This window comes from Helianthus annuus, chromosome 4, assembly GCF_002127325.2.
Source record: "Helianthus annuus cultivar XRQ/B chromosome 4, HanXRQr2.0-SUNRISE, whole genome shotgun sequence".
NCBI lineage: Eukaryota > Viridiplantae > Streptophyta > Magnoliopsida > Asterales > Asteraceae > Helianthus > Helianthus annuus.
In genome coordinates, this window is record NC_035436.2 from 188371815 (window position 1) to 188395698 (window position 23884).

The following is a 23884-nucleotide window of genomic DNA, read 5'->3' on the forward strand; positions in this document are numbered from 1 at the left end:
TGGTTATAAGTGGTATTTATAGGGGGAAGGGTTAGGGTTTCAATGGGTTGGGCTTTGTAAGTGTTTAGAAGGGGTTACACCTTGAAACTAGCCCACAAAACCCAACTATATGGGGCTGAATTTTGCTGAATTGGGGCTGCCATATTTCTTTATTTTTTTAAAACTTTATAATGAGTAATTTTGTTAATTAAGTTGTGTAATAATATGCAACAATGTTTCCCCTAACTTGTAACAAGGTGAAATATGAAATAAAACATGATTTAACTAGGTAAAAAGTGTAATGTACAAGTATGTAACATGTTTGTAAGTGACAAGTATATGTCACATATTAGATGATTAATCATTGTATAAATATGCATATTATTAGGGGTTTTTAGGTATCAACAATTTAAGGACAAGTATGGACATGCATCGTGAATAAGTATCGTATAAGTATGAATTACAAATAAGGATTCGATGTACAATGACTTCGAACGTATGAACATGTATGAATATGTAGATGGTGAATTTAAAGAAATACGAATTTTATTTATGATCCAAGTCTCGGATTTTACAACGAAAAGACGACTACAATAATACAAGATTTCCAAAAATAGCATTACAAGGCGAGCTTTTTAATTATGGAAAGTATGAAAAAGCAGGGCGTTACAGTTTCGGTTTGGGGGAGGCCGAGAGTGAGAGAGGGAGTAGTGAAGAGAGAGAGTGATCTTGAGGAAATGATGGAAGATCTAATGCCATGATTTTGTAGGATACTTATAACTATTATGGATACTTACACAAGCAAGAATCACCAATCAAAAGACATAAGATCTTCTTGGAAAATGAGCACTATGATGAGGTTGATATGGTGGGTCCATATGGGCTGAAAATCGGTTGGGGGGGGGGGTCTTGATTTAAAATTTCAACTAAATGGTAATTGATAGTTAGAGTGCAAGTAACTTGATAGTATATGTTTGTGTGATGATTTTTGGGTGGGTGTTATGGTACACGGGGATCATGACTAGCAAAAAATAATTAAATAATGTTCTTGACAAAATTTTAGTGTCCCGGGTAATGTCCGGTTGTCCCGTTAAATACTGTTTCGTTAAAGTGTTTAATTATTCCGTAAAGTGTCTAATATATATATTGTTGTAACACAACAAATTCCTAACACTCAGGAAAGCATACCAGACTATTTAGTAACTTTTCTGTATACTACTAGTATGTTAACACACACATGTAAGTATGACACAGTAACAGGAAACAATTAAGTAATTCAACACAGTTACTAAGCACTTTAATTATCATACATAAATTGTACGGAATACATGGAATTTTGAGGGTTGTCACATTCTCCCCTTGTTAAGAAAATGTGACACCCCGTTAAAACACGCTAGCTTGGCAGTGGCTGCCTTAACTTTCGGGACGAAAGTTCTTAAAACTTGGGGATAATGTGACACTCTAGGTTTTTCCGAACAAACACCTTGTAATATTTTGTGTATATATATATATATTATTAGATGAAAACGTGATCTTTATTTGCATAATGTGTGTTGTACGTACGTATTATATATATATATATATATATATGTATGAGAGTCGAGACCTAGACTCGAAACCATGACTCGCAACCACCCGGTTGCGAGTGGGCCACTCGGTTGCGAGTGGGCTCTTGGGCCGTAACCGGTTTGGGTCGAAACCCCAAACCCAACCCGAAACACCCCTTGTATATATATATCCCACCTTTCCTTATTTCCTTCATTTTACACAAACAACAAACACACACACTTCTAATCCCTCTCAACTAGAAAACCCCAAAACAACAACCAAACTCTTCCAAATTTTCGGTTCAAGTAAGGATCCCGGACAAGAAACTCGGTCAAGATCATCACTCGGACACTCCATCTTCTCGGTTCCTTTTTCCTTTGCTTCGGCTCCTTCTTCTTCTTCACAACCGGTTAGTATTATCCTTGTGCATAGGATCTATGTTATGTTGAATGGACTTGTATGCTTGGTTCATAGTGTTATGTATGATTTTAGGATGATTTGTGAAGTTTGAATATATATGTGATAACATGTTTAAATGGCAAGAAAAAGGGTAGTTTAAAAGTGTTCATAGCCAAACATATTATGCTTCATTATTCTTGCAAAAATGATGTTGCTAGACTTAAGATTTCGGCTACAAATAATATGTTTCTTGTTCTTACATGACAATCTTGTTTAAAATATATGATTTTTGGTTCAAAATGCATGGTTATGATTAACATGAAAACCCTAGAAAAACTATGAACTTGATGAACTTGTTGAAGATAGTTTGAAGATTTAAAATGGCAAAGTTTGATCTAGTTTTATTAATAGGCAGTTTAGGAAAAGTGTTAGTGCAACCTTATTGGTCATTTCCGGATTTGGGTCTGATTTCATATGTACAAATTGGACTGTCATATCTGCATCATCACGTGTGCATGAAAGGGACAGGATTACGACTCGCAACCGCACCATTGCGACTCGCAACCATAGCATGACAAGTCGAAACCACACGGTTGCGACTCGCAACCATAGCAGGACAACTCGAAACCACGAGATTGCGACTCGAGACTACGACCGTTGCGACTCGCAACCACAGCGTGATGACTCGAGACCACGCGGTTGCGACTCGCAACCATAACGTGACAAGCCGAAACCACCTGGTTGCGACTCGAGACCAACTGGTTGCGACTGGGCTGTCCACTTTGGTTATTGGGCCATTTTGTGTTAACTTGGACTATCTGTTAAATGGACTATGTGTTGCTGTGTTCTGTTTGACTGTGTTACTGATAGGGCCGGCCCAATAACCCCATGACTGCTTACTTGTATGCATGTTACGTGCCTGTATGTGTTTTTACGTGAATGCTTGTATACCGAACCTGACCTATACCGGTAACCATGTTAGGACGTGGTGACCAACGTGATTGACAAGTAACCTAAACCTACCGAGCAACCCAAGGTGAGTTCACAACTTAAAAGCATGCGTCCCGGTGGTTTGGGACACGAGACTAAAACAACCCTATCCCCTTGTAAAAGGGGGTACCATTTACATACCTCCCTAGTTATTGGGAACAAAACTTACTTTTCCTTCCCTGGTATTGGGAAACCTTTTGGTTAATTACTGTTTATACGGATTGCAACTAACGGCACTAAACGAAACTCTATCACTCAAGTCCCTACTACAAATACCGATTAGTCGCCGGGGTCAGGCGAACGGGTTATTAGTTGATAGCGCTATTTAGGTGTTTACCAGCCTCATACCGTGCCCTGGTTTGGGATCGGTCGTGAACTAATGTACTCAGACATCCGTCAATGATGATAGAACATTGACATCGGGGCATCCTGCGGATACGCAACGGTTACCTAGTGTTCGGTATTGGAAAAACAGTTTAGTCGCTAACTTTTTGGGGTAGCTCCCCAGGGCATGTATAAACGGATAAATTAACCGGTGAAACAAGTTTTTGGTAATTAAAACTGGACAACTAGTGAACTCACTCAGCATTATTGTTGACCCCTTACTGCATGCTTTGCAGGTAACCAGTGACGAAGGAGCTTGCAGCTTGGGAACGAGTAGTGTCTGTTCACCCTTGTGTTGGGTGTTACCTTATTTTGAAACATGAACTTTGTTTAAACTTCTTTACTTAAGCTTCCGCTACTTATTACTGTTTTGAACTTAAAACTTTAAACTCTGAACTTAATATTTGCTAAGCTTATGATTAGTAAGTATTACTTTTGTTATCAACTTAATTATTCAGTATAATTGGTGGCTGGATCCTGGTCAGTCACGCCCCCGAAGCGGGTGTTATCCGCAGGTGGATTTTGGGGGTGTGACAGAAAATTTCGTCCCGAAATTTAGCACGTGGTTACTGAGGAAGCTAGTTGAGTTGTGTGGTTTACTGGTTTTCCTGGGGTGTCACATCATCCCCCTGTTGATTTGGAATTTCGTCCCGAAATTCTGCAGTAGCTTCAACCTCAGTAGTGGTTGCACTTTTCTTAAACAGCTGGGGATACTTAAGTTCCATTTGGTCTTCTCGTTCTGAGGTATACTCTGGGCCACGACGGGAATTCCAACGAACTCGGACGAGAGGTATTCTTGTGTGCTTGAGAATCTTAACGTCTCGGTCAGTAATCTCTACTGGTTCCTCGACGAATCGCAGCTGGTCGTCGATAGTGAGCTCCTTTAAGGGAACTATGAGGGTCTCATCTGACAGACACTTCTTCAGATTCGACATGTGGAAAACATTGTGAACTCCGTTGAGTTCTTCAGGTAGATTCAACTTGTAGGCCACTTTGCCAATTCTCTCAATGATTTCGAATGGTCCGACATAACGCGGATTGAGCTTGCCTCGTTTGCCAAAACGAACTACACCTTTCCAAGGTGAGACTTTGAGTAGCACTTGATCCCCAACCTGGAACTCGAGTGGTTTCCTTCGCTTGTCAGCATAGCTTTTCTGACGATCACGAGCTGCCGCCATTCGCTGTCGTACCTGAGCAATCTTTTCTGTTGTATCTACTACGAGTTCTGGGCCAGTGATTTGAGTGTCACCAACTTCTGCCCAACAGAGAGGTGATCGGCGTTTATTTCCGTACAATGCCTCAAACGGAGCGGCCTGGATGCTGGTGTGGTAGCTGTTGTTATATGAAAACTCCATTAACGGGAGGTGCTTTTCCCAGCCATTACCAAAATCGTTTAAACATGCCCTAAGCATGTCTTCAAGGGTTTGGATGGTGCGTTCGGATTGCCCATCCGTCTGTGGGTGATAAGCGGTGCTCATATCTAAACGTGCGCCAAAAGACTTATGCATAGCTTGCCATAGTTCAGAGGTAAAACGCGCGTCACGATCAGAAATGATGGAGGTTGGCACTCCGTGCCTTGATACCACTTCTTTTAGGTAGATGTCTGCTAGAGTAGAAAACTTATCCGTTTCTTTGATAGGCAGAAAATGTGCAGACTTGGTCAGTCGATCCACGATCACCCAAATGGTATCATTTCCGCGTTGAGATTTGGGCAGGCCGGTAACGAAATCCATGGAAATTTGCTCCCATTTCCATTTAGGTATCTCTGGTTGTTGAAGTGGGCCTGATGGTTTCTGATATTCGACCTTGACCCTAGCACAAGTCAAGCATTTACCGACGTAGGTTGCTATGCTGGCTTTCATACCAGGCCACCAGTATGTGGTCTTGAGGTCATGGTACATCTTATCCGAACCAGGATGTACTGAATAACGAGACTTATGTGCTTCATCCATCACAAGCTCGCGTAGGTCTCCATACAGTGGAACCCAGATGCGTCCGTTAACATAGTAGGCGCCGTTTTCTTTTTGTTCTAGCCGTTACCTCGATCCTCGCAGGGACTCAGCCCTGATGTTCTTAGCCTTCAATGCTTCAGCCTGAGCATCACAAATCTGAGCGGGTAGGTTAGATTGGATGGTAAGCTGTAACGCACGTACACGCTTAGGTATAGTATCCTTTCGGCTGAGGGTGTCAGCCACAACATTGGCCTTGCCCGGGTGGTACTTGATAGCGCATTCATAATCGTTCAATAGCTCGACCCATCGGCGTTGTCGCATGTTCAATTCCTTTTGCTTGAAGATATGCTCGAGACTCCTGTGATCGGTGTAAATGGTGCACTTGGTACCGTACAGGTAATGTCTCCATATCTTAAGCGCAAAAACAACTGCTCCCAATTCCAAGTCGTGCATAGTGTAGTTCCTTTCGTGAACTTTAAGTTGGCGTGATGCGTAGGCAATGACCTTGTCTCGTTGCATCAACACACAACCAAGTCCTTGGATGGAAGCGTCGCAGTAAACTACAAAATCATCTGTGCCTTCGGGCAATGAGAGGATAGGCGTGCTACAAAGTCTATCCTTCAAGTGCTGGAATGCGGACTCCTGTGCATTACCCCAACGATAAGTAACACCTTTCTGAGTCAGTGAAGTGAGAGGTTGCACAATCTTAGAGAAATCTTTGATAAACCTTCTGTAATATCCTGCCAAACCCAAGAATTGGCGGATTTCTGTTGGTGTGCGGGGTGCAGGCCAGTTCTTGATCAAGTCAACCTTGGATGGATCCACATGAATCCCATCCTTGTTTACCACATGACCTAGAAAGTGGACTTCGCGAAGCCAGAAGTCACATTTCGACAACTTGGCATACAACTGTTCTTTTCGAAGAAGTTCCAGAATAAGCCTCAGATGTTGCTCGTGTTCCTCCTGACTCTTAGAATAGATCAGGATGTCGTCAATGAACACTATGACAAACTTATCCAGGTAAGGCTTGCACACTCGGTTCATGAGGTCCATGAAGACTGCAGGTGCATTCGTTAATCCGAAAGGCATAACCAGAAACTCATAATGGCCGTAACGAGTTCTGAATGCTGTTTTGGAGACGTCCTCCTCTCGGACTCTCAGCTGATGGTATCCCGATCTCAAATCAATCTTAGAGTAATAACTCGACCCTTGCAACTGGTCGAACAAATCGTCAATGCGTGGAAGAGGATAACGATTCTTCACGGTCACCTTGTTGAGTTCGCGGTAGTCAATACACATTCTGAAGGTACCGTCCTTCTTCTTCACAAACAAGACTGGAGCTCCCCAGGGCGAAGAGCTAGGACGTATGAAACCCTTTTCCAAGAGTTCTTGTAGCTGCGTAGATAGTTCTTCGAGTTCTGATGGAGCTAGACGATATGGTGCTCGAGCTATGGGCGCTGCTCCAGGAGCTAGCTCGATCTGAAATTCAACTTGGTGATGAGGCGGAAGACCAGGTAATTCCTCAGGGAATACCTCAGGAAAGTCGCGCACAATAGAAATGTCTTCTATCTTCTTTTCCTCTGAGGATGCATCAGAAACGAGGGCTAGAATAGCGGTGTGGCCCTTTCGCAAATACTTCTGGGCCTTAAGGAAAGAGATGATGCTCACAACAACACCACTCTTGTCGCCACGAATCACGAGGGGTTCTTTACCAGAACGAGGGATACGTACGATTTTCTCCTTGCAAATAATCTCCGCTTGGTGTCGAGATAACCAATCCATTCCAATAACGACGTCGAAACTACCCAGAACGATAGGAATAAGATCGATGGAGAAGGTCTGACCAGCTAGGACGAGGTTACAACCCTTAACTATGTGTGTGGCTTCAAGACTTTTACCGTTTGCTATTTCTACCGTGTGTTTGGTGTTCAAAAGTGTTGTAGTGCGCTTAAGCATTTGGCTAACTTTTAAGGACACGTAGCTAGTATCGGCACCCGAATCAAATAAAACAGTAACAAAGAAATCATCCAGAAGAAACTTACCCATCACAATGTTGGGATCGTTCCTTGCTTCTCCCTGACCAATCACGAACACTCGACCTTGGGCGCCATTGCCATTATTGTTACCTCCATTGTTGCCTCCGTTGTTATTTCCATTGTGGTTCCCGTTCCTTTGGTTGTTGTTCTGATTCTGGTTCAGCTGGGGGCAGTTCCTCTTAAAGTGGCCTTCAGCGCCACACTGAAAGCATCCTTTATTGCCCTGCTGATGCTGCTGCTGGTGGTTCTATGGAGCTTGTTGTTGTTGTTGGCGATTCTGATTCACAGGACGTGGGCTCCTGCAATCTTTGGCTTCGTGACCCAGCTTGTGACACCTCTGACAACGACCCTTGTTGCACTGGCCGCTGTGGTGCAGATTACATCGATTGCACTTAGGGTGATTTCCCTTGTACCCACCCTGACCTTGATTCCCAGAAGGCTGCTGACCGGGGCTCCTGTACTCGTCTGTCTTTCTCTGCTGGGATTGAGCCGAAGTAGAACCCTTGCCCAAATTTTCATCCCACTTGCGCTTATTGTCGTTGGGAGCATCAGAAGTAGTGGCGCTAATGCGTTTGGGCAGTTTGTTCTGCTCAACTGCCTGATCAGTGAGATGATGAGCCAACTTGACGATTTGCTGTATAGTGCCAAGGTTAGCTGAGGTTACGTGGCTTTGAATTTCTGGCACCAAGCCCTTAAGGTACAGCTCAATGCGTTTGTAGGGAGGGTCCACCATAGTAGGACACAGGATGGCTAGCTCGTTCGACCTCTTCGTGTATGCCTCGATCTCAGACCCCGTCATCTTCAGATTGAAAAATTCCACTTCCAGCTTGTGGATGTCGTCACGACTGCAGTACTCTTCTCTAATAAGTTCTTTGAAACCGTTCCATGGGGTGGCATTAGCAACCGCCAACCCAAGCAATTGAACCTGTGCTTTCCACCAAGTTAATGCAGCTCCTTCGAGTGTTCCAGTAGCATATTTCACCCTTCGATCTTCGGGGCATTCACACATCTCAAAAACAGACTCAAGCTTCTTGAACCAGTGAAGTAGACCTACAGCTCCTTCTGTGCCGCTGAAGGTGCTAGGTCGGCAACCCATGAATGTTTTAAACGTACACACAGGAGGCTGAGCATGATGACCTATGGTGCGAGGATAAAAGACAAGGTTAAGCACAAGAGTTGGTTCGCGAGAGTAGGATCTAAACATCCTAGGATAGGTCGAAATAGCAGGTTATACCTCCTGCAGGAACAGCTGCGAGTGCCTCAGCAATTCGTTCGTTGATCAAAGCCGTCAACTGGGCTTGAGTGAGGTTGATACGTCCTCCGCGTCCGTTCATGATCTTCATAACGAAGCAACATAAGTGAGGGAAGTGTCGTAAAAGTGCGTAAGAGTGAGATGATAGAAGAGAGCAGGCACACAAAGTTCAAATGGCAGTTATCACGTTAACTAATGCACAATGTGAACTATCTAACCGACAATATAACATAAACCATACCACCTATTGCGTCGACACTTGCACGTGGAGCGAAGCGTCGTTGTGGATCGTTGAGCACTGTACAGGTTATAGTCTGGTTTTATTAAAAAGCTTTTCCCTTTTTAAAACCGAGTTCACTATAACCAATGGCTCTAATACCAATCTGCCACACCCCCAAAATCCACCATGCGGAGTACCACCGCTTGGAGGCGTGACGTGACCAGGATCGAGCCACCAATCATATTGAACAACGTATTTAAGTAAATAAAACCAACCACAATACAATTGGTGACCAAAAGCCAGTTAACCAAGTTTTAAATTAAACAGCGGAAGCATAATACGTGATATCAAAATATAAGTTCATAGTCCGTAAGTTTAAAGTCCAAAACGCAAGTTTAATAAGTTCATAAGGATTTAAATATTAAGCACGGAACATAACAGTCCGTACACCACAACGACTCCTTCCTCGTGCAAGCTCCAAGCATTTAACGACCTGTAAGGCATGTAACAACGAGTCAACAACAAAGTTGAGTGAGTTCACGTTTGGTTGTTTAGTTTTAAGTTGTTTCCGAAAACGTGGTTTGTCTTTCGTTGGCGTAATTGCCGTGGGGGTTACCCCATAGTTGAAAGTATGTTTAACCAGTTCATTCCTTATTACCCAAACCATATTCATGATTAGTGGGGGCTTTCCCGTGTGAACCACTAGATTGATCAAACAACTTACAGTTCGAACTAAAATCTCAATGATAAAATGCGTGTGTGCGCGCATGTTTACATGTGTTTAAATGTAGATCATGGAACCCATAGTATATGATATACGTCATTAGCAAAACAAGTATCTTAAATGAATATATTGTTGGCGGTAATTCTCTACTCATCACAAGTCGGTGATAGGAAAGGGTGACAAAGGAGATCAAGTCATAAGTCGGTGAACTTGAGGGACCGAATTTGACAAATAAGTTAACTTGGTTAAGTTTCCTAATTACATTATAATTATATTTGGTAATGTGTTGGCCATCAAGTTAGTGTTAACCTATATAAACCATGTTAGGGTTAGACATTATTTAAAGAGTCAAGACTAGAGAGAAACCGAGTTATGGTTTATGAGTTATTGTAATCAAGTTTTTGAGTTATATTTTCTTGATTATAATAAAAGTTCTTGGAGAGTGATTCCATCCGTTCTTGTTCTTGTATTTGATTATTTGATTGGGACTTGATATATGTGTATTATTAAGTGATAATACATTGAACAAAATATTGGAAGGTCTGACTCAATATTTGATAAGCATTGCCCAACATGCATAATTTTACATAGTAGGTGATGAGGTCCTAACGCTCCATAACTGGCGCCTCGAAGGTAGCTTTGCATGTTGAGTTTTTAAGAGTGTCGTTGACTACTTTTTTGTTATATTATGCGAAGAAACAATGATACGTGTGGACGTTTTGGTGTAATAAGTAGTGTACTTCTGGGAGGTCAAGGTAGTTGTCTCGTTTGGTGTTTGTTTTGGGCAAGTAAATTGAGGCTTAGCACCTTCCCACGTTAGACGTACTTTATTGATCATGTTATAGTAAGGATACACGTACAAGCACATGCATTTGAGGGGGGATAATACATTTCAGGAGCATCTTATTACATACTTTTTAAACATTTGTTATCTCATATTAAATGATTTTGATTAGAAAGTGTGGGGTGGCTTAGTATACATAATATAAGGTCAATTTCACATGTTGTAGGCAATTGAACCTCTATCAGTGATATGTATCTCTAAAATGTACAAATAGCCTTCATGTTTTTGTAGTACAAGTAACATACGTTGGGGAGCTAAAGAGGTTATGTTGGCTCCCATCCCAATTAGTTTACATTAAATTTTCTAACATTGGACATTCATATTCGACCAACACCTTTTAACAACACTGCCATATATGACCACTGATGTGTGTAAAATGCAACATATAAATTACATCAAATGAGGCATAAAACTAACCCTTTTAAGTACTAATGTTGGAAAAATAGTGTTTTTGTCTTCCTTTTGTATTTTCAGGATTAAATGAGCTCAAATTAACAAAAGAAGCAAAAAGGCTGCTAAATCTAATATAAATACAAGAAAAGGAACATAAGTGGATTGCCCGACCCCTCGACAGCATCCTCCCAAGCAAAACAGAGAAGGCAGAAGACTGAACACGCCCCGTGCTCAGCCAGCACGGGGCCGTGCCCAAGAAGCAGCAGATAAGACAAACCTATAGAAGCTTCTATTGCCCACCACGGAGCCGTGCCCAGTGAACACGGGGGAGTGGCGAAAGTACTGCAGGCGCATTAATTGTAATTGCGAATTACAATTAATGAGGAGAGAGATTGTCAGACAGGCACGGGGCCGTGCCCAGTGGACACGGGGCCGTGCCCAACCTTCTGTTCAGCCTATAAATAGGAGTGCTTGGTTTCATTGCAACTCATCCCTTGGCACACCACCTCTCTCACACTTCATCCACCACCCACCACCATCATCCACCACCATCATCCATTGTCCATCATAGAGTGTGTGAGTCGTCTCGGGATCCAAGATTGATCGTAAGAGTTCTTGACAATCAAAGGCCATGTTTGCCTAAGTCTCTTACATTAGTTGGTGAAGACAAGTGTTTAGTATAATACTTTTTATTTTTAATCTTTTGCACTTTTTATTTGGTTTTGTATTAATGACTTTAATAACTAGTTGCTTATGTTGAAGGTGACTTTTCCTTATCGTTTCTCCGTGGTGTCTTGGCATTATTTTACTGTCTATATAAAATAAAAGATTTTCACCATTCATATCTCCACGGTCTATATGGAGGTATGTTGGCTACCTGGTCGGGGGTTAAGGGAACGGTTTGGTAAGGGTCTTCCCCTTGTTCAGCGTTTAGAGGTCCTGCAAGGGACCTGGGTCAAATTTAATAGGATCTCCTTCAATACCCAAAGGTATTGGATGGCGGGGATCCAAACTCTTTGACCCCCTCATAAGTTAACTACTATTAATACTATAACCCGGCTATTTAGGACTGTATCCCTGCTGACTCAGACTATTTAGTCGAGGGTAACGTCACCTCCAAAAGACGGGCCTACCATAATTTGCATTAATAACTTAATTCATTATCTTTCAATAATCCGACCCTTTAGGATTGTATCCTTGCTGACTCAAACTACTGGGTTGAGGGTAACGTCGCCTTCAAAAGAGGGGCCGGCTACAATAACTAAGATAATCTCTTAAACAAGTGCAAAAGTGCGAAAATAATCAAAGGTTATACTAATACACGAGTCGGATCCAATTGATTCATCTTGTCTATTTGTTTTTAATTTTATTTTATTTTTCAGCATTTAGTTAGTTTTATTTTCTTAGTTTAAAAATCTTTTTCTAACATTTTGATTTGGTTAGACGTTGAGGATAAACCGGTACTAAAAGCTCTTGTGTCCTTGGACGACCTCGATATCTTACCAACACTATATTACGTCAACGATGGGTGCACTTGCCCATATGTGTTAGTGTTAGTAAATATCGTGTTTTATAAATTTAAAACTTGGCTAAAAGTGTAAAAAGGGCTTAAAATATACATCTAAAATATAACACACTTCACGCACATCAACCACTGCCACCACACAATCATCCTTTTAAAAAACACACATATATGCACCAACACCATCGAACATTGCATTTGTAACACACACGTGAAGCACACTTACATGCCAATTTGGATTATAGTTCATTTTCAGTTGGGCCATTCATGAAACATACATGGGAAATTTTAGTTTGCGTGAAACATATATAGATAACATGGAACCTAATTTGGGTAAGGGTTCAATGTTTTGGCTAAGAACCACAAATTCAAATAATACACATGTTTATGTTGGTATAATTGATTTTTATATTGTATGTTCATGTGGTATTTGTTATCCCCTTAAGAGTGTATGATTATGTTGGAATGATTTGAACGATGCTATAGTTTTTGACCCACCTTGATGCCACAAAGCCAAGACAAAGAAGAGTACAGTGGGTGGTAGTTGCAATTGCATTAATGATTAGGAGTCTCTTGGTGATGGTTGTGGACTTGCACAAAAGAGTATATTGGTATGGATGTGACTAGTAACTCATATCAGTTCTGATTAAATGCGTAATGAATATAGCAACCCCAACACAAAATGCCAAGTCATTACTAATTCACGAGAAGAAAACACGTGTTGTTTATGCACAACCAACAACAATAAATGGCAAATCATTAATATATACAAATGTGAATGTTTAGTCTACATGAACATTACATGTGACAACATGGTAATTTTACATTTAAACGAGTTAATAAAAGAGATGTGATTGCAAAGTATTTGTAAAAGCTAAAAAGTTTAATGGGTTTGCTTTACTTTAATATTAACTATTAGGCCTGAGATCATTAGAATGGATGATCACCAAACACAAGTAATTGCCAGTGATGGTAATTACCGCTGAAAAAAGGTTAGTGTTGTGACTGAAAAAGTTAAAGTGTCACTACCGAATGTTGGAGTTGATACAAGTGGGTTACGTCTGATGGTGTAAGAGTTGATATTAAAAAGCTTTACTATCAAGCAAGCAAGCTGCTACGAATGGCAACCTGTTATGATTGAAGATCAATATGTTTTCGTGTTGAAGAACAATACTACCAACATAGCAATCTGTTGTTGATACAAATTATTGGTACAAGAATGCAATTAAATAATAATAATAATAAAAATAATTTATTCTTATAAAACAAAACATAAACATATATTCAAAAATCATGCATAGTAAAGAATAAATAATGTTTACATTAATAAAACATTAAATAGATCATCTAAAAACAAACCAAACATTCTTTTTAATGTCCAATAAAGCCCGATCACTCGGGTACATCCATTAGCAAAAACCCATGATCACAAACAGAGTTGGTGACCTGGCCTATCACCAATTCCAAAGGAAACCCATTGCCTAAAGGAACATTGTGGTAAAACCCTAACTCACACATAACATTTTGTTACGAACAAGATTCCAACCATCAACATTCCTTAGAGAAAATCAGCAGTATAACTCGGACCCTTTATACAAACCAAACATATTGACATGTAAGTATACAAATGTGAAATGTCATGTATTAAACTAAGGGGTTGTTTGTTTACCTCTGAATGGTTCTATTAAGAGGCTGAATCGGTCAGAGATAGGTGTGTTTGGTTCACTAAAACACCACCTCTTAATGGTTCCATTCACCTCTTAATGATTCAGCATATGAGAGAGTCTAAATGAAAAATAAGACCTCTATACTGTCACACCCTCAATTTCCACATGCAGAGTTTTACCGCGAGACGTGTGACTGGGCAGGATCTACCCACTAATCATGTTGAACCAACTATTTAAAATCATAAAACTTCACTAATAACATGATTAGTGATATAGTTTAATTGTCCTAAACACAGTTTATGTTGCAATGGAAAAATAAAGTAAAACCCATAAAAAACTTAAAACTAGAATTTTAATAAAATGTTCAAAATATAAAGTTTTAACGAACTACCCACTCCAGCCGATTGCAATGCCCGTCCATAGCTGTATCTACTGACCTGCAAAGCATGCAACTACGTGCCAACAATAAAGTTTGCAAATTCACAAAATTTAAGTTTTATCCAAAATAAAGTTCACAATGTTTTTGATTTAAGTATGACTCGGGTAGCTAACCCTCATCACATGACTAAATTGTGTACTGAATGCTGACGTTTTGTTTGTGCCCTCATTAATGTCTATCAACATTAATGCAATAACGAAGGTTATAAGTTCACGCCCGGCTTCCAACACGGTGTGAAGTTTGTCGAACTTAATAGTGCTATCAACTAATACCCCACGTATGCCCACCCGACAATCTAATCGGTAAAATGCAGGGACTTTTAACATAGAGTTTTTGTTTTGTCCCAGTGTACTATCTACCTCCAGTAGATAGTATGTTTTAGTGGTTCACACAAGGAACGCGCGCGTAGCCCCAAACAGGGCTACCGTAAAAAGAGTTGTTCCAACAAGGAACACATACTTTCGGAAAATGATTGTGAATTCACCTTAGTTTGCTCAGTTGTAAACTTGAAAGGTAATCAAGAATGTTAGTATCTTCATGATAGGTTTACCGTTTCAATTAGTTTAATTTATGAATTTCTACACTGAAAAGGTATGGTCCCAATTCCATATCCACATGGCAGGGACCACACCACTTTTCCTGTCCAACATGGCGCCTACATCAGCAAGTAAATCCAGAAGTTTCTAGAAGCTTCTGGAAGACGTCAAGGTGGCACCAAAGATGCTCCTTCCGACAGAAAGGACGACACGTGCCACCTGTAATCGAGCGCCATGTAAACCTGCGACAAATCTAGGGGCAAACCGACAACAGCAGTATGTTTTCTCCAGCATGGACGAATATCGGCGCGCCACATGGACCACTATCCTGACCACAGCAGAGGAGACCAAGGGGATATTCCCCTTGGTTGGACAGCTGGCGCCCGATAACAGCTGGCAAGGTCGCTCCTCCCTCCTTCACCCTCCGGCTATAAATAGGACCCTTCATCATTCAGGTTATTCATTCTATTCTCCTCACTTTCACTCATAACACACACTGTTTTCTTTCTCAGAGCAGTACTTATTCTCACGTCGGAGCCCGGTTAAGAGGGAAACCCCCATATTCCCCTCTTAACGAGCCAACGGTGTTACTGTTTTGCAGGACTCCAGTCTTTGGCGAGTAGAGAACGAGATTGAACCCACCTAAGAGACGACCCAGCTAGTTAACCATCGGTGTTAACCAGTGTTTCATCATATACGTAGTCTAACACATAGCCACGTAATCACGTTGTCATGCAATTACTCGTTTAGGTAAGTTTAGGCATATGATCATATCTATTATATATAATAAATGTGTTAAATTTTGCTGATGTGGCACAATATTAGACCCTCTCAATATCACATTCGGCTCCAAAATTCGGGTCAAAGATTTTTGTATGTGGGTTGACACGGGATCCGTTTCCTATTATTATGACCCGACTGTGTACGTTTCATTTTGTAAAACCCTAGATCTGAATTCTCCTTCTCGTGTACTCCTTCTTTCTCTCCATCTAGCGCCCAATTTAGTGTCTCCCTCCTCTATTCAATCATCGATTTTACATCTTGAAGGTACATTTACTCTTTCAATACATGACGTCGGTAGATCTGGTTGTTTTGGGTTTTTTTTTATGATATGTGATACATGTGGTTCGATTTTTGGAAGCAATCTTTAAGATTAAGGTCCCGGAATCAATCTATGAATGTTCTTCATTTTTCGATTCAGTTTTTACCATATATTTTCTTCGTTTTTTGAAATCAATATATGAATATCAGGGTTTCCGAAAAAATCTATGAATATTGGGGTTTATTGAAACCAACATATGAATATTAGAGTTTTCGAAATCAGTATAGGAATATCAGCCGTTCAATGTCTTTACATTATATGAAATCTCTGGTATAAATAGTTGTATTTTGTTTTTATATGCATCCGTCTAAGGATACAACAAAATGTAGGTCTGGTGGTGGTAGCACTTCAAACCGTGGTGCCAGAAGTGGCACAAGTCATTATGCTGGCCGTGGTTCTAGATGGTGTTTGGATGTCAAACAAGCATATTGTCGAAGAAGCGGCGGTGCAATGCAAGGTATGATCTTTATCAGCTAATTTAGATATTAAATTAATTTGTATACACTCTAAAATAAAACCTGGTAATCAAAAGTCAACTATAAGCAAAGCGGAATATTCTTATTTGTGTAGTGGAAGTGGAACAACACTTAATTATATTTAACACTTATCATATTATGGAACTTGGCTCTTGAGTGCATTAAGGTTTTTTTTTTTTTTTTTTTTTTTTTTTGAGAAAAAGGGTAATGTTGGTCTTGAAACTGAATGGTGTTACTTTCAATCACTAGATAACTTGATGCTTAAGTTTTAATCTATAAGCATTTGAAATAGCTAGATTTGTTTGATTTAATTTTGAGAAAAAAATATCATGGTTTAATTATCTATTTAAATAATAAGTTTGTTATTGTCAGTATTTCATAATAATAGCAGCTCAAGACCGGAAATGGTAGTTCTTCTAATTATGCAAGCTTCTCAATTGGGTTATGTGGATTATGATATAGATATAACCAAAGGTGAAAGGAACTGTAGTTTAGAGACCATTAAGAAGTTAGGTTCGATAAAATGTTTGTTAGTTTGTTTTTTCCATAAAATTTTGCTTGCCTTAAGATTTGTCATAACTGATTGCATGCGATGTTTTTTTTTTTTTTCCAGATCTGGGGTCTCTTCTACTGCATTGCTACCTAGGTTTCTTCATAAGGTGAATTGCTAGAAGAGTATAAACAAACCATTAGCTACCTAAGGCCCGTGAACAGAAACAATTTTCGATGGCAATGACAAAGGTCTAGCAAGTTGATGATGTAGGCAGCAGTGATGATTTGAGTTTGAAAAAAGTTGAATTTCATGCCCAGCAGAATGATTTGTTGTTTAAACAGAAACCTGGGAGAACGTAGGATGGATAGTATAATTTTATATTCACTTAATTAAAAGGTGTTTGCTCAAGTTGAAGTTGGATGGTCTCTTGTATCCCTTGAATAGTTGGTGAAGCTAGAGAAGAACTCTGTCATGAAAAGACACTGAATTTTGAAGATTTGAGGTGATTTTAATGATATGTTTCACTTATTTGATAGCATTTTGATCCTTTTTTATAGTTTGATTAGCATGTCAAGTGTCATGATTTGTAATTAGGGCCACCACTCACCAGGTCTCAGACTCTCAGTTTATCGGAATTAAAAAAATATGAAATCCAATAACCAAAAACAAGACCGATAATATAGTTTTGGGAGCATATGTTTATCCGCAGCCTAAACATTTGACATTTGCCATGCAGATCCTGTTTCATCCATTTGATTATCGAGGTGTTAGCAGTTGATGTATAGGCTTGGTTCTAATGACATTGAACTCGGGTGTGATAGCTAAGCAGCTAACAAATGTCTCTTAAAGTTTTGCCTAAGTTTGCATCTTAAAAGAATATCCACTAAACTTAATATTTTTAAACTTATCCCACTTTTAGCAAAAAAATAAAAAATTATTTGACCCGTTTGAGTAATGGGTCAAGATTGCCACCTCTACAAAATGGCTTCATGTCATATTTTTTTTAACATACGGTTTATAATAGTTTAAAAGCAATCTTTATTCATCTAGAATTAGGGAAGAACACAACTAGGTTTCAATCTTTATCATTGAATGCGTGATATTTCTCTTATCATCTTTAGACGAAGCACATTAATCTGCTTAATTATTTGGAGACATGCTATAGTGTTACAAAGACACGCTTCGGATTCGACGAATAGTTTCAGGTTAGCTTTGGTTCTTTCTTAGGTTTTAGTATCTTTGTTCATGTTTCATTGATTTTGACGATGATTTTTGTACTGTAGATCTGGTACAGGTGGTCTCCTGAAATACTCAAAATCATCTCAGGAAACACTATAACATCTTAGGTACATATATGGTAAAATTGAAGTTTTTGGTCAACATTTTATATGGTAAAATTGAAGTTTTTGGTCTTTACTGTGGACAGAGGGATTAGCAGACCATAGAGACTCATTGGGTGCACCACTTTTCCCTGCAGGTATGTTGCAATCCTTTTTTATTTTACGTCAAAAAAATCTCTCAAATGTCTCATTATAAACTTGATTTTAAATTGCGCTCTTCAGGAGTGCATAATGCGATCGCATGATGCGGTGAAATATCATCTATAAGTAATTTTTTAGTATTTTTTAATAATGAAGCCTTGCACACACGACGTGCGCACCTCGTGCATCGGCTTTTGGGATCAAAACGTATTAGAGCGTTACACGCCTTCTAAAACAAGATTATTATAAATCAAACGCGTTTTTGTATAGATCAGATAATATGTGATCTGGTATATATTAACAGGCACTATGATGACAAAGCAGCTGAGGCAACACAAGGCTTTTGGAATTGCCCATGTGTTCCTATGAGAGAAAGGTAACCGGCATTCTTTTTGCTACATAAAAATGGTAAATTATAGATTTTGGTTCGTTTACGACTTCAATTAGACATCGGATAATGGGATGATTTTTTTGGGTGAAATTTGGTGGTATTGTTTATAGCTTTAAGTTTTTTGCTGGCAAATATTTTCACTTGGGGTGTGCACGGTTTGGTTTGGTTTGGTTTATTATGATCCGTTTCCCTTTTCATTTGGTACAAGTGGTTTACTGAAATACTCAAAATCATCTCAGGAAACACTTCAACATCTTAGGTACATATATTGCTCTATAACTATTTGGCATATGTTACTACTTGGTTGTAATAGGTCACAATTTTCTTTGCAGGAAAGTGAGGTTAAATGGAGATGGTTAGGTTTGGGGCTTGGACGAGTTCCGATGATAATTGTACAAAAAGTATGGTAATTTATTTGGTTTATTTTATAATTTTGTATTTATCTTTTATATATAATTAGTTGATATATGATTATGGAAGTTCAAAGATTCAAAGGTTTTTGGTTAAATTGGTGAGATTTATGGTCTTTTTACCGTTCGTTTTAAGGTTATTTAAGGGGTTTGACAAAAGGCATACATATGTATATATCCTGTACAGGTGGTGGTATCAATCTATGAAGTAAAGGATGTCGGCTCCAACCGTGTATTCTCCACCAGCTCCTCCTCCCCTACAAAAGGTATACATATGTAATCTCTCCATCTTTGCAATCTCTCCATTATCATCTTCGCTATTTCTTTCCTTCAGATAATGGATTGTTGTTCAAATCGATTGTAAAAAAGGTATGATTTTCATTCTCATCCCAAGCCATACATAGAGAATCATCAAAGCATCAATCAATTCGAGGGTCTTGGTTATGCTCTGTAATAGGTGATGGCATATTAGGTGATGAAAGTTCAGATGTCTTTGCTGCGAACTCAAATCGACAGGATCTATTTATTAATTCTATATTGAATGATGTTTCGTAAATAAGTTAAGGATAAATTAATGCTTTTTTTATCAAACTTGCTGGTATGCTTTTTATCGAACTTGCAACTACATGTTAGAATCTGTTAAATTTCATGATGTGGTTAAGCTGGAAATTTTGACCCGTTTACTTATAAATGGGTTGCCATTTTCCTAACAAGTCAAATGGTACAAATATAATATTTACATAAAAAGCGAAACGGGTCGAGTGGGTTAAGATTAGAAGTCACCTAAAGTCAGGGGCGGAACCAATTAAGAGTGAGCCGTAGCACGGGCTACGACTCAACCCCGTATTCGCAGTGTTTTTTTTTCGGTTTTATACATAGCATACCCCAAAACATATACGAGGATACCCCTAAGAGAAAATTATGAAACTTGATATTATTCATTAAGCCCAAAACTTGTAAGGTACAAAGCCCAGATAATTAGGTTTATGATAATTAAGCCCAAATTGTAATAACTAATAAAGCCCAAATAATAAAGTAAGTAATCTTGCACGTCTTATGGTTGAAATGGGAACACATAGTTCTTGTCCTTTGGTTTATCGGGTAATGAAGCTAGCTTTGGTTTTACCGGTTGCAACCACAACCGTTGAAAGATGTTTTTTTCGAAGTTGAAGCTTGTCAAGACGGATTTACGCAGTTGAATGGGCCCATAATTTTTGAACAATGCCATGTTTGTGCGGTCGAAAAATATTTTTTTTTCATAAAGTAAAAGATGACGATGTGATGGAACGATTTCAAGCTATGAAAAAAAAGAGGACAAATCTATTATGTTTTTGTTTTACTTTATTTATTTATTTTTGTTTTTTTAATATTGTATAATTGCATGGTAAAATTTTTTTTGGGATACCCCTGATTTAATGGGCTAGTTCCGCCATTGCCTAAAGCAGTGGATTTTAATGCTTACAGCCTCTTAAATTATATTTAGAGTGAATTTCAAGGATTGTCCTTTATCTTTATACCCATTTTCAGGCGCTGTCCTTTATGTTTAAATTGACGAGTTTTGTACTTTACGTTTTCAAATCATACACGTTTTGTCCTTTAGGCCTAAGCCAGTTACTTTTTTCAGTTAAATTAAGTAACACAAGGGTATTTTAGTCTTTTAACCAACTTATTTTAAAATCCTTATCTTTATAAATAAAAGTCATTTATACATTTTAATTTAACTCCCATCCAATGTTTTCGTTTCCATTCCGTCATTATTCACTTCCTACTTCCAATTGCTCTATCAAAAACCCTAAAGCCATTGAGATGCACAACTGACGGCAACCGATTGATATTGTTTTGATTATCTACAATCCAATCTTTTTCAAATCAGTTGAGAAATTAGGTGATCTTTTTTATGGTGGTCTTCTTTGTAAAGAAAACAGGAGGCAAGCGATTGATGAACCGATCGTGAATCACTGCTTGTCGATTGAAGAACGGATGATGTGTATCACTGCTTGTCGATCGTGAAAACAGGAGGCGAGCGACTGATGAATTGGGGTATAAAAGCCATTAAAATGGGTGAAGAACTCACTGATTATGCTACAATCAATGGCCACCCCCACCTCCGACAAACTGGAAGGGTTTCAACCAAACAAAAATCGCTTCTGAAACTCTCTTCAACCAAACCCCCACCTCCGGCGAACTAGAAGGATTTCAGATCGTCGTTTTGGTTTGAGAATAAGGTTAGTTCTCAGATCTAATTCTATCCCTATTTGATTTGGATATTAGGAGTTGATTTAAGTAGTTCTATTTTTTTTATTGGTACTGGATATTTAGGGTTTGTGAAGTAAGAAGAAAATGATGGTGGGCAGTTGAAGTCTCGAGAGAGATATTGAGTGGAGAGATTTAATGTGATAATGTTTATAGTGAGAGAGATGATATATAACATTTTGTATTTTTAAGATGTTTTCTATTAAAAATAAAAATAGGGTAAAAAGACAATTATACCCTCATGTGCTTTGGTAATAAGATCAAATTGTCCTGAGTGATTAGATTTAACTGAAAAAAGTAACTGGGTTAGGCCTAAAGGACAAAACGTGTATGATTTGAAAACATAAAGTACAAAACTCGTCAATTTTAAACATAAAGGACAGCGCCTGAAAATTGGTATAAAGATAAAGGACAATTCTTGAAATTCACTCTTATATTTATTTATAAAAAATTAGATCATTACCATAACAACATATAACATAGTTTTTATTCATATTTATAAAAGAATATGATTATTATCATTAAATACTTTAGTCAATTTTCACCCTCCAAAAATGTTTCTAAAAGCAGCTTATTGCAGTAGTAATATAGAATTAACACATTTTTTGTATTTGTACTCAATCTAATGATGAAAATGTTTGTGTGCCACCGGAGCTGACGCGTTCTAATGACCAGTACAGATTTCATGGGTTGTCAGAGTTTGAGGGGAAGAAGAGGAGTTGCCGGCGGCGACTTTCCAACCACAATGCCCACTGCCGTAAGCCGTAGCAAGAAACGATCCCCTACAACCCGAGCATTCCGTCTTCGTCATTTTACGGTACTCAAATTATCTTCAAATTAATCAACCAGTTTATTTTCACCTTATGCTTTACCACATCATAAACATATAATTTACCATTCTTTTTCATTTACAGATGGGCAAGAACAATTATGGTTTGTGTTTAACAATGTTCCTTTGAATTCTGTTTGGGAAACCACATGCAACCCACAACAAACAACACCCTTAGTAAAAGCTGAAAAACCTGAAGCTTTTCATTTTCCAGATGCTTTTACTTTCAATAGGATTACGCCGCATAAGGCCACCGCAGCCGGCGCTTTTCATCAAGGTACTGCAAATTCAGAATATTTATCTGTACTACAACAGATATCAAGCGTGGTTGACTAAAACATTATTGTATGGTTTGTTTCTTATGTAGGTACGGATGCAGAAGCACTTGATTTTACTAAAAGTGGTGCTTCCTAATTTCCTTTTATTTCATTTTTATTGCATCTTCTCAATATGTATCATATCATATAAGGTTGTTCATGTATTATATATAATTAATAGTATGGTGCACATGATAATGTATTTATAGCTTATCGTTTTTTGAAGCACATGTTGTTTAATGTTTAGCTTCTTTTGACATATTATGGGGTGTGGCAACCTCTATTGCGACTATGGTGGACTTTCGTTTGACTCTATGACTCCGAGATCTTATTCTGTACCCCCATCCCCACCCTACTATCGGTGGTGTGGCAAGTTAAGACCTGAAACAAGTAACAATTGCAACTAAAGGATATTGTACTTGGGCTTTTTCAAGTATATTCATAATGTTTAGTACAAGCTGCAACTTTATTTTTTTATATGTGGAGTTTGGCGAACTATAGTGTTTTATGAATTTGATTTCGTTCGATTTAACTTTAGATTTAAATCATATATTTTTTTAGAATATGGACTCATAGAGTTCATTGTTAGTGATATATGTGAAGTCTTAAAAGCGCTTCCCAATCGTATTGCAACTTTCTAACTGTGAATCGGGGTGTAGTTATATTTGTAGTTTTAACTTTGAATTGGGGTTTAATCGAAGAGCTTGATCTATGTCAAAACTCTGTCATGCAACAAACATTGTTTTGTCTCGGATCAGGTGAAATGGTGTACGTAAGGCTTTTGGTGGGATTGGCTATGGAAAAGACTACCGGATTTGGATACGAAAGTAAATGAATTGGGTTTATTGATCAGCATTATACAAGAGGTGTGGATCAATCAAGGAAAATATACATGCGCGTGGGATCTGGATTCGAATGGGTTCTCGGTAAAGAGTATAAAAATAGAATTTGTGACATGCAGTAATGTTACTTTATTTGCATTATTTTTTTTGATGCACTTATGATTAATGTAATTTAAATTTTCCAACCCGTGTTAGTCAGTGGTTCTTTTTATTTTGAATAATCAAAAATAAGTTTTATTTTTTGTTTTATTAACACCATTTATTCATAATTTTCGATTTATAATAATGAAATATAAATGATTTTGTCTTAATAAATGACATATATTTCGTGATATTGTATCCAAACCCTTTTTGTTTATTTTTCTTATTTTTTTAGTTTTTATGTGTTATCAATTCTTATTTTGA

General features: G+C 38.5%; 1 protein-coding gene and 1 long non-coding RNA gene across 2 annotated transcripts; both read left to right on the forward strand.

Moving 5' to 3' along the window:
• Positions 1-15760: 15760 nt before the first annotated feature.
• Positions 15761-16996, forward strand: LOC118491606. The gene is made up of 3 exons (XM_035989503.1): positions 15761-15932; positions 16317-16444; positions 16855-16996. The coding sequence occupies exons 1-3, from the start codon at positions 15761-15763 to the stop codon at positions 16918-16920; spliced, it is 366 nt and encodes a 121-aa protein (XP_035845396.1). The 3' UTR covers positions 16921-16996.
• Positions 16997-18841: 1845 nt separating this feature from the next.
• Positions 18842-23112, forward strand: LOC110935162. The gene is made up of 6 exons (XR_002588914.2): positions 18842-19087; positions 19161-19229; positions 19426-21463; positions 22172-22308; positions 22406-22597; positions 22688-23112. It is a non-coding gene; the product is annotated as an uncharacterized LOC110935162 (long non-coding RNA).
• Positions 23113-23884: the final 772 nt, after the last annotated feature.